The 11,808-nt window shown below is 39.2% G+C and overlaps 1 protein-coding gene across 1 annotated transcript; it reads left to right on the forward strand.

Moving 5' to 3' along the window:
* The first annotated feature begins 406 nt into the window (after positions 1–406).
* LOC117492795 (keratin, type I cytoskeletal 13-like) lies at positions 407–3,939 on the forward strand. Its single transcript, XM_034143184.1, has 7 exons — positions 407–784; positions 1,812–1,894; positions 1,987–2,143; positions 2,220–2,381; positions 2,849–2,972; positions 3,126–3,342; positions 3,834–3,939. The coding sequence occupies exons 1-7, from the start codon at positions 422–424 to the stop codon at positions 3,937–3,939; spliced, it is 1,212 nt and encodes a 403-aa protein (XP_033999075.1). The 5' UTR covers positions 407–421.
* Positions 3,940–11,808: the final 7,869 nt, after the last annotated feature.

Consider the following 11,808-nt stretch of genomic DNA (forward strand, 5'->3'; position numbering starts at 1 on the left):
AATGTTAACATCAGATAGAGGAGCATTTGGAAGTTGGCCTTCTGTCAAACACTTTCAATTTTTGTTTACAAATCTTAAAAGTGAGCCCCACCTTAATAATTGCAGCAGAAATCCTGCTTTTGAAGGTGTGTGTGGTGTGGCTGGATGTCTCTGTGTGGACTGACAGGACTGGCCCGTCTGGTTTACACAGCCTTTGGGCCCCTCATGCTGCTTGCAGGCCCCTGAGTCCCCTGAGGTGTCTTTCTGGAAATGCCCCCGCCCTGCGGACACCGCCCGCTCAGCTCAGACCGGTTTGCTCTGAGGGGCCTCGGGGCTTCACAGTGGCCCCTGCCCAACCCCTGTCCAGCCTCATAAAAGGAGCCCGTGGCCCCAGCAGCTCTTCACTCTTCGCTCAGAGCCGACCACCAGCCAACACTCAGCCATGTACTCCAGCAACCGCAGCATCAACATGTCCTCCTCATCCCGCCGCGTCGGCAGCATGGGGGCCGGCAGCGTGTATGGAGGAGCCGGAGGGTCTGGAGTCCGTGTCTCCCAGGCCAACTCGTCATTCTCCGCTGGCAGGTCCTTCAACCTGACCGACGGCGTGGACGTGTCCGCCAACGAGAAGGCCACCATGCAGAACCTCAACGACCGCCTGGCCACATACCTGGACAAGGTGCGCAGCCTGGAGAAGGCCAACGGAGAGCTGGAGCTGAAGATCAGACTTTTCCTGGAGAGCAAGAGCCGGCCTGAGGCCCACGACTCCTCCGCCTTCAGGGGCACCATCATAGACCAGCAGGACCAGGTGAGAACGGAGAGACAGGAGCGCTGCAGTCTGAGCTAAACAGCAGAATACACAGACTCTGCTCAGGTCCTCTCAGGTGCTGGGGCTTACGGACCGTCTCCACAGCAGCGTTAAAAAAATCTTGGAGGTGGGCGTATCTGAGGCTTGGGGATTTTTTTGCGATCAACCAATCACATGAATCTCCCGCCCGCGACATACGAAGCAAAAAAGCCCATAGTAAACTGGATATAAACTCCCCAAAACAGGCGAAAACATACCACTGTCTCTGCCACCTCCCTCCATGCCTGGCTCCTCCGGTTTATATCCCGGTAGGTCTGGTCATAAAGCACCGGGTGATTGATTCGCTACCGCTAATTTCTCCTCCATTTTTTGGAATATGAGGAAATGTCTCTCCCAGCATACACGCCGTTTGATTGGCTAGAGCTTGAACTTTCAGATTTGCGTACACGGGATTTGATTGGCTGCCGCTTCCACCTCAGCTTCAAAAGTTGAACATTGTTCAACTTTGAATCCTCAAAATCCTCAAAATCTCCGCTCGCCTGCCCACAATGCATTTCGGCGAAAAGTGAGGGAAAGTGACGTCACCCCATTCAAAGTGAATGGGCAGAAGCGTTTCAAGATATTTTAACGCTGCTGTGGAGACGGCCCGTTATAGTTTAGTTTGGGTGATTTAGATTCCATTCCAAGTGATTGTTTGAGGAGGTAAAGGTGGGTGTGTTTGTGAAGCAGGATTTTTCCAATACAAGTAACAAGTCTTATATTAATAGTCGATTAAAACTTTTACATAATAAAGTTTAAAAAATGTGTTTTCATTTTTTACTTAAAACATTATTGAGTTGTACATTTTTATTTTTATTGTATAACTTTTAACGACATTATTGTCTTCAACATTTTACATTGTTTGAATTATTTAATTTTTACTACTCGATATTGGGTTTCATAACATATTAAAAAAAAATACACTTAGTGTAATATTTTTACATTATTGTTTCTTTTTTTAAGTTTCTCTAACTTTTGGATCTTTCAGATAAACGTTGCTGCTCGTGGAAACGCCGCCCTGGTCATCGCCATCGATAACGCCCAGCTGGCCACCAAGGACTTCAAGATGAAGTGAGTGAGAGACTCCTTTTCCTTCAACACTGAACATAAGATATCCTGATTTATTCTATTTATTTTAAATGTTAAACTCTGCTGTGCTGCAGGTATGAGAACGAGCTGGCCATGCGGCAGTTGGTGGAGGCCGACATCACCGGGCTGAGGAAGGTCCTGGATGGACTGACCCTGAGCCGCGCCGATATTGAGATGCAGATCGAGGCTCTGAAAGATGACCTGATCAGAATGAAGAGGACCCACGAGGAGGTGAGACCCTGAAGCCACACAGAAATATAAATTAAAAGGTAAAAAGACACAAGTCTAAAGTGCCGTTTTCCTGCAGGACCTGCTGGTTCAGCGGCACCAGATTGGAGGTCAGGTGAACGTGGAGGTGGACGCCGCTCCTCAGGAGGACCTGTCCGCCGTCATCGCCCAAATCAGAGAACACTACGAGACCATGGCCTCCAAGAACCGCAAAGACCTGGAGTCCTGGTTCCATACCAAGGTGAGAGCTCATCTTACACCACGAGGACTTCCTGTTTAAAGTTTATCAACAATTTGTTTAGTTTTGTCACTTTTATAATTTATTATTTTGTTTTGTTCTTTCATTGTAGTTCAAGTCTTTAATTTTTAAGATTTCTCTTTCACGTTTACATTTTTAAACATAATATCAAAGTTACTTGTGTTTTAAACATGTTGATTTTTGTCGTCTTTTAAATTCCAATTTATTTTATGATTTCTCTTAGTGTTTGTAAAAAGTATTTGAATTTTGGCCTTTTTTATAATTTATATTTTATATAAAGTTATAACACTATGTAAAAAAAATACAAATGTATTACTTGATTTATTTTGTTCTACTTTTTAGATTTTTAAGTGCATTTAATTTGTTATGTTTTGAAGGTTTCATAATTTATTTTCTGTCTGAAATGTTGATATTCGATCATAAATGTAATAACAACCTTTTCCTCACAGACAGCCGAGCTGAACCAAGAGGTTTCTGTGAGCACTGAGACGCTGCACACCACCAAGTCTGAGATTGGAGAGGTCAGACGATTAGCGCAGAGTCTGGAGATCAAACTGCAGGCGCAGATCAGCAAGTTGCACTATTTACATCTAATATTAAAGATATACTTTGCATATTTAAAGTTGAAAAAATCATGGAAATGGATGTAGACAAAGTTTTCCCTCTGTGCTGACAGTTTGAGTAGATTTTAAAGTGTTAAGTGAGTCCTCCCTCTTCCTCCTGAACAGAAAGGAGCTGTGGAGATGTCTCTGGCTGAGACCCAGAGCCGCTACTCCATCATGCTGGAAGGTTACCAGAGGCAGGTGGAGGCTCTGGAGAGTCAGCTGGGCCAGCTGAGGGGTGACCTGGAGAGGCAGGGACAGCAGTACCAGATGCTGCTGGACATCAAAACCAGACTGCAGCTGGAGATCGCAGAGTACAGGAGGCTGCTGGACGGAGAGAGGTGAGTCCACGGAAAAGTTGTCCCTGCGTCTGACTCTTTAGATGTGGAAAAAATACCCACAATCTAAGTTTAGTGTTGGCATGCTTACATGAGCTAGTTATTATTTTGGGTTAGTATGATAACATTGGTACATTTTAGGAAACACAAGGTGCATCTGAGGTTGCTGTTGGCACGCTTACATAAGCTTATTATTAGAAAAAACATAAACTACCTGAGTTTAGTGTTAGCATTGTTACATGAGCTAATTGTGAGTTAACAACAAATGCAGCTCACTTAAAGTTCATTAAGAAAAGTAAGTCAAGCTTGCTTATGAGCTTATTTCAAGAAACACAAGGTTTAGCTTAGTTTAGTGTTAGAATGCTAACATGAGCGTTTTATCATTAAACACGAAGTGCAGCTTAGTTTAGCCTGTTTGCATGATAGTATGACTGGAATAAAAATAAATAACAAAGCTATATTAACTGAATGTGTTCTTTTCCCTCCTGTAGCAGCCCACCACCCTCCCCCACCAGCAAGACAACCAAGATCACCAGGGTGGTGACCATCACTCAGGAAGTGAACGAATTTGGAAACGTGATCAACAGTTCTAAAAACTAAAACCACTATCAGCTGTAAACTCTAAACCAAGTCATTCTGAGCTTCTTCAATACAAATCAAGTCTAACAGTATTCCTGGGCTTCATGTGTTTTTATGTCACACTGTTGATCAGTTGCTGCTCTTACCTTATTGAAGAGAGTCAGCTTTGAATATTCGGTAACACTTTATATTAAGGTACACAAATTAACCATCCAACTAGTTAACATGCATATTAGCAGTATATTGGCTCTTTATTAGTCATTATAAAACACTTATTAATGCCTTATTCTACATGACCATATTCTACAATAAATAAGCCATTAGTTGAGAGTTTTTCCTCAATAACCCTCTAATTAGTGCTTATTTATTGCAAGTAAGGAAGTTGTTGTACATGAGTTTTGGTCTTAATATGCTCTGCTCAATATGGGCCTAATAAGGCAGTAGTAGCTACCACAAGAATAGTAATTCTCCCATAATAACACTTAACAAATATGATCTATTCTTATGTAACAAGACATGAAACTATAAGTGTTAATTGTGTCTAAATAACTCAAAATTAGGTATTTCTATCTAAGAACATGTTCCCTATTTTAAAGTGAAGTCTTGTTCATAACCAATAAGCTAGTAGTTTGACTCTAATTGACCTGAACAGGTTCCCTATTCTAAAGTTGCCTCCTCTTCACACTAAAAACATTATAGCACACACACTAAATACATTATAGCACACAACTACTGAATTGAACCTCAACAGTACATGAACAAAGTAGGCACACGTTGAAATATCTGTTTTATGAATGAATCACTAAAGAGAGGTTCAGACACATCCCAAAACATGTCAAGTTTCTCCAAGGCTGAGAACACATATGCAGCCTGTATTTTTTAATAAAAACAGATTTTTAACAGATTGTATGTATTTGTGATCATACTGTGTGACCTGCTTGTATGTACTTACACAATAGGTGTACTGTTCTCTCTATGTGTTGTACTGTCTCAGTGTGAACATAGATTAAACAGCCAGCCAAACTCTTTTGAGAGCCAGGGAATGAGCAGCCATGCTCCTTTAATGACTTATTTGCAGTCCACTGACATTCAAACGGAGTGAAACTATACAAAAAGAAGTTACAAGGCACTAAATGATCTCATACATGCAAGTGTAACATACACAGATTAACACATGGGACCGCTTGTAATGTTTCCATGTTGTGATTGGACATGAAAGACTCAACTTGCTGTACGTTAACAGGGTTTATTAACCAGTGCTGGCTCACACACGTTATACATGCTTACTGTGCACTTCATCACTGCTAGTGTATCTATCTCCTGTGTAGACAGCAGGGGGCACAGTTATACTGAGAGCACAATACATTCACATGAATATCACATTGCCCTTTTGTTTGTAATAGCTTTAAACATTTGGCTGTTATACTGCATTTAACATAACAGTTATCTGGAACTAGTGCAATTCTGCTGTAACAGTATCTTTAAGACTTTTGCATTCACATTTGAGCTTTGAACACATCATCCACACAATATTATGCATACTGAAAGTGCATTAAAACTGTTTCCTACATAAATCTTACTTCTTGTCTTAACCAGGACTCAACAGTCTCTTGAAGTTAACAACAGTTGGAAATATACACATTTTGATATACCCAGAGTATCATTCACATGTTTAGCAGTCCATACACTATGTATAGTCCTGCAAATAGGCAGAAGGACGCCTATCGTGTCTCGTGGGATATCTGGGTGTTGTTGTGACAGTAGAGTCATCACTGACTGAATCTGGTGGGATGTCAATTAGCTCTCCAGCGATCTTCTTGAAGAATGAACAGTTCCTGACTATGCGATGTCCACCTATTGCCGCTGTAACCATTGAGCCTTTGACTTTAATCACAGTGTAGGGTTTAGTGTTGTATGGTGAGTTTGTTATGCGATGAAGCACAATGTCACCTGAGGCCTGTACTACGAAGCTGGTTCAACCTAACCTGGATATGTTTGAGTTAGCCGGTTGGCCTAATCCAAAACATACCCGCTCTCGCTAAGCTGTACTACGACGCTGGTTATCAAGTGGATCGCTCAAGCCAGACGTGTCCTATCTAGTTAGGTGCGCGTTCACATGAAAGGGGTGGTATTTGGAGCATTCGACCAATCTCAAACATGGACAAGCGTACTGACAGCGCAGCGTCATACTTCCTGAATGAAAAGTGAACTTTAATATTAGTCAACTATGAAGAAGTTAAACTTTAAACATCCATGACTTAAACACTTTATCCAGGATAAAAGCCACATAGCTGCACCTGCAAGGTGAATACAGCTGGTAAAAGAAAAAGTGTTTGAATGCGTACATTAACAGGTTTATGATATCACTGCCCCGTCCAAGACACGAGTGGATCTGACTTTAATTACATTTGACTCGAGTGTTTCGTCAACTTAATGTGTTGCTTAAAATAATACTTCTGCATACAGTATGTGACACTGTAAGTGTTGCACGGCCAGATACGGCTCAAGAAGCTGACTCAAATAAGGAAATATATGATACATTATGATGTGATATGATGTGATATGAATGATAATGGGACACATCGCCGTCTGCACTCACAGTGCCGCGGACTGTACTTAATGTTACTCTGATCCGGTTACTTATGTTGTGGCAGATATTTAAGTAAGCTTTCTTAACGCTAATATTATAATAGTCAGATTGCTCTGAAGATGGGAGGGGATATTCTATTAATTTTCACGTTCACACAGTCAGTTGATTTTTGCCGGCCGTCTTTCCTGCAACGGCAGTTTTTCTGTATTTCCTCTATCCTGTAATATGACTTGATAGCTTTAAACTCCGCACACGGAGCTCTGATTGGTCAGCAGGCGGTGCTTTCACTGAGTTGATCTCTTAGCCTGCAACCTAACCTGCTCCGGAGGAGGTTAGCCGCTCAGCATAAGTAACCATGGAGATCTAGCCCGCTAAAAAGAGAACCAGCGTCGTAGGACCGGAAAGCCCGAGTTTTCCCTGAAGTTAGCTCGCTAAGCGAACATCCTGCTTCGTAGTACAGGCCTCTGGAGTGAAAGTGTGACGATGAGTGTCGGCATGAGATTTCATCTTGGCTTTAGCCTTCTTGTCCTTCGCTCTCACTTATGAGTCTGAGCTCTTGTTGGCAGTGTGAGTGAATGAAGGGATCTTTGTGTACACTTTGCGTTGGAATAACAGTTCAGCAGGTGAGCTCTCTGTTGTGCTGTGAGGTGTCCCTTACGCAAAGAAAATATATTTCCCCATATATTAACTGTCAATATATTGCATTATTTTGTTTTCTGATTTACTGGTTAATTGAAAAGATTTAATAAAGGAAATCTTGCTGTTGGCTACACCAAGTGATACTGATTAATAATCAACATGAAAAACATATTTATTCATATCTACAAAATATATTGAAAATATATTGAAGATATATAGAATAATATATTGTGTTAATATATTACAATATATATATATTGAATAATATATTGTGATAATATATTGTAATATATGGGATAATACATCAGTAATTGCCGCTTTCCATATATTGAGTAATATATGTAAATATATATAATATATTGGTTGTGTATATATGTGAACATACATTTACTATATATTAACATTTATATGGGGACATGTACTATATATATTCACAAATATATGGGGACATGTATGTACTATATATTCAGTTTTATATGGGGACATATATGTAGAATATATTCACAATTATATGGGGACATGTACTATATATATTCACAAATATATGGGGACATGTATGCTCTATATATTCAGATTTATATGGGGACATGTATGCAGAATATATTCACAATTATATGGGGACATGTACTATATATATACAATTATATGGGGACATGTATGCGCTATATATTCACAATTATATGGGGACATGTATGCAATATATATATTCAGATTTATAAAAGACCATGTACGTACCATATATTCTGAACATGAGTGCAATATATGTTCACAATGAGGAGAAATGCATGTTCTGATAAAAAAAATCTTTCATTTAATTTCAAACCTTTATTTATGCAGGTGAATCCCATTGAGATCATTGATCTCTTTTTCAAGGGTGACCTGCTGCAAGTAGGTTCCACATGAATACATATAAACATAACAGAAAAACAAAAAAGGACATCATACAGCATATTTACAGTGACTACAGTTTACATAGCTAGTAACATTTACAGGTTCCAACAGTTTCCGATTGGATAATATCTATCCTTGCTTTAAAAAACATTTAGTGGAACCAAATTGCTCAGACTGTTCCAAGTTAGCGGAGCTGCGCATCTAAATGCTATCTTCCCTAAGACAGTCCTAGCAGTTGGCACATTTAATAAAACCACAGCATTCGATCTCAGGCAGTAGCCACTTACAATTCGCCGTGAGATCAGGGAGCAGATGTAGGAACGAAGTTTCCCTAACATGGCTTTGTATATAAAAATGTACCAGTGACTGAGCCTCCGTACAGTTAGTGAAGGCAAACCTGCCCTTGCATACAGGGTACGGTGATGGGTTAATACTTTACAGTTTGTCACAAATCTCAGTGCACTGTGATAGGCGGCATCTAACTTGATCAGGTAATGGGCAGGTGCATTCATATAAATCAGATCACCATAGTCCAGTACAGGTAAAAAGGTCACATAGCCTTTTTCTGGCCTCAAGCGAGAAACAGGACTTGTTCCTGTAAAAGAAACCTAGCCTAACCCTCAGTTTTTTTAAGCAGGTTATTGACATGAAGTTTAAAAGTGAGACAATCATCAAGCCAGATACCAAGGTATTTGTAACAGGCAACCACTTCAAGTTTTATTCCTTGCGTAATTACAATATCTAAAACAGGCTCTGGTGTCTTTTTTAGTTTTTGAAAAGAGCATTACCTTGGTTTTATCAACATTTAAAAGAAGCTTAAGCGCTGAGAGCTGAGTCTGAATAATGAGAAGCTTAATTTGTTTTTTTCTATCAATGTGTAACAGTTATCAAAATACTCATTAAAAGAAGGACAAGGAACGAATAAAAGAAAAGGCCTATAAACAACACATTATGTAATGACTCAAGAACATTTTTATGTAATTATGTAATAAAACCCACATTTTGTAATAATCTGCTGCAGTCTGTAACAGCCTGAACGCAATATAAAATAAATGTCCCTGCATTTTGTAATAAATTATTACATTTTGCAATGGTTATTACAAAATGCGTGAGTTGCCCTTTTAAAAAACTGTAATATTCATTATGTAACCATAACCAAACTGTAAATATATCCCAAAATTGATGTTGATATACATGTTGGCTAATGAATATGGTAACACTTGATCTAGTTTTGGCCAATGAAAGATATTCTACTGAAGTATTTTTAAATTATGAGTAAGGATGATTCATGGTTGAATAAATAAATAAACAGTTGTAATGTTATTGTTTGCAACTCATTTTGTAATAACCACAGCAATATGTAATAATATATTTCAAAATGTGGCGACATGTATTACATATTTGCATTGAACTTGTTTACTACATAATGGGCAAATTATTACAAAAGGAGGTGTTATTACATAATGAAGGGAAAATGTATTACATTTTGTATAGGTATAGTTAATAAATGATGCATTGTTATTTCATACAGGGCCAAAAAGAGCAGTCTGTTATCCTATTTAACAATCTTGTTTTTTGTTTCACCTGGTGACAACTTTAAACATGAGCTGATCACTCATTAAAACAAGGTCCGGAACAGGGCCAAAAAAACAGTCTTGTACCCTATTTGATCGTCAATCTTGTTTTTTTCGTGCCTTTACTCACAAATTCTTGTGTTAATGGATGTTCTTATATCTGATGTCTTGGTCCCTGGATGGTGGTTTACTACAGCATCTGTGGAACAGAACAATTACAAATAATTAGAAGTTCACAAAAGACAGCAGGAATTATAACAATATCCATATCTATATTAAAGCATGGGCTGGCTTGGTGAATAATGTGGGAATACAAATAGTGGAAGAATAGGCTTTGTACATTTTCGTCTGAGTGTGGCGCTACTGGTTGGTATATTTTATGGAATTTGGACCAAGCATCTGCATCTGTAACAGTTCTGTTTAAAACTTTTTTAAATGTAATTGCATTCATCTTTAAAGGTGGGGTAGGTATGTTTGAGAAACCGGCTCGAGATACACTTTTTGTTATATTCCATGGAATGCTCTTAACATCCCGATAGCAATGAATATCTGAAGTGCTTTGACAAAAAATCCATAAAAAAATATCATCTGTGGAAGCCGTAATACTGTAAAAAGCACGACCAATCATCTGAGCCGGCCCGGCTAAAATAACTGGATGGCCTACCTGCCTGTCAGCCTTCCATCTGTGCACAAACTTATCTCGTGCCCTCATTGGTCATGTGCGTATTTTCAAATTCTAGCGCACTCGAGCTGGTTTCTCCAAAATTACCTACCCCACCTTTAAAAGACTACTTTTATTGAATGAGAGTTTTACCTAGCACAATGAGCCTGGGGTGGTGGGAAGGGAGAACTGGGCCTCGGCATCGGCATCGGCAGGAGTGGTAGTCGCCTATGAGTATTAGAATTTAGATTAACAAAGGCATAGAAAAACCCTGAAATATGTACTGACACAAAGCTACAACCCTCGATTTTGTAAGTAGTAGTAGTAAATACATACGTATATACAATATACAACAATACGCATAATGCAATTAGCAGTACCAGTAATAAAATAACTGAATAAATAGTAGTAGAACCTTTATTTAGGCAGGAAAATCAATTAAGAACAAATTCTTATTACAATGATGACCTGACAGGAGGCAAAAGGCGTCCTGAGGGGATGGGGTTTGGGAGGAAAAAAATAAAAAGACAGACTCCGGGCACTACAGAACCCAGGAGACAACACATTGACACAGAGCAGAGATGACAGGCATAGCAGTTAAACATATAACATCTCTAAAACAATATTGCTGTGGTTCAATCTGTCATTAAAATAATATAGAACATTCATCCATTCAATCATTCATTCCTTCATGGCAAGGATAACTAAGCTGAATAGTGAATAAAGTGATATGTGAAAAGTAAAATTACAGTGAAATTAAATGACAGTGCGTTCCTCACCACTGCGATCTGGCTCCTCTGTCCTCGTGTCTTTTGGGTCTGATTCCTCACTACTGATGTCTGCCTCTCTGCATGGGCCCTCTCTCCTTATTTATTCTGTCTCAGTCACCACTGCTATCTGGCTCCTCTGTCCGCTTGACTTGTGGTTCTGCAGGCTTAGTTCGACCTATGAATTTCAACAATGCTCCTGTAAAATATATAGATATATAGTATTATGGGTCAACATTAAAATAACATACACTGGAGAGCAAAATGTGAAATGCCATTGACTGTAGGCTACATATTATCCACACAATTGTCAGCAGGGGCAATAACAACTAAAATGTGAACTAACTTGAATGCATTAGTCCACAACACATAGCCTAACTAATGTTAGCCTACATAGTTACTAACATCAGAACACATAGTATTGGGGAATCTTATGTGTTTTGTGATGTTTGTGCTGGAGCCGTTTTATTCAAAACAGCACTCCGGTTAGAGAGTTGACACGGAGACAGGAAGTACAGTCTTTGGACTTTATATTAGCTTGGTTCTGATCATCAACACAGAATACATCATGCTTGATGTGGAATCACATACAGGATGTTGAATGGGTTGATGAGTATGATGATAATGATAACGTAGAGTAGAGAATGAATGAATGGTTTCTGCAAAATACACAGAAATAGAAATAAGGTTCAAATTACAATAACTAACCAGACTATGGTTATTAATAATAAGCAACAGCAATACTAATTGTTGCTAAAACACATTAGA

The sequence above is a fragment of the Trematomus bernacchii genome, unplaced genomic scaffold, assembly GCF_902827165.1.
Source record: "Trematomus bernacchii unplaced genomic scaffold, fTreBer1.1, whole genome shotgun sequence".
Lineage (NCBI taxonomy): Eukaryota > Metazoa > Chordata > Actinopteri > Perciformes > Nototheniidae > Trematomus > Trematomus bernacchii.

Excerpts from the sequence above, each read along its gene's own strand:
- LOC117492795 (XM_034143184.1), top strand. The coding sequence starts at position 422 with ATGTACTCCAGCAACCGCAGCATCAACATGTCCTCCTCATCCCGCCGC. Across the intron at positions 2,144-2,219 it reads TGAAGAGGACCCACGAGGAG|GACCTGCTGGTTCAGCGGCA; the intron begins GTGAGACCCTGA and ends GTTTTCCTGCAG. Across the intron at positions 2,382-2,848 it reads AGTCCTGGTTCCATACCAAG|ACAGCCGAGCTGAACCAAGA; the intron begins GTGAGAGCTCAT and ends TTTTCCTCACAG.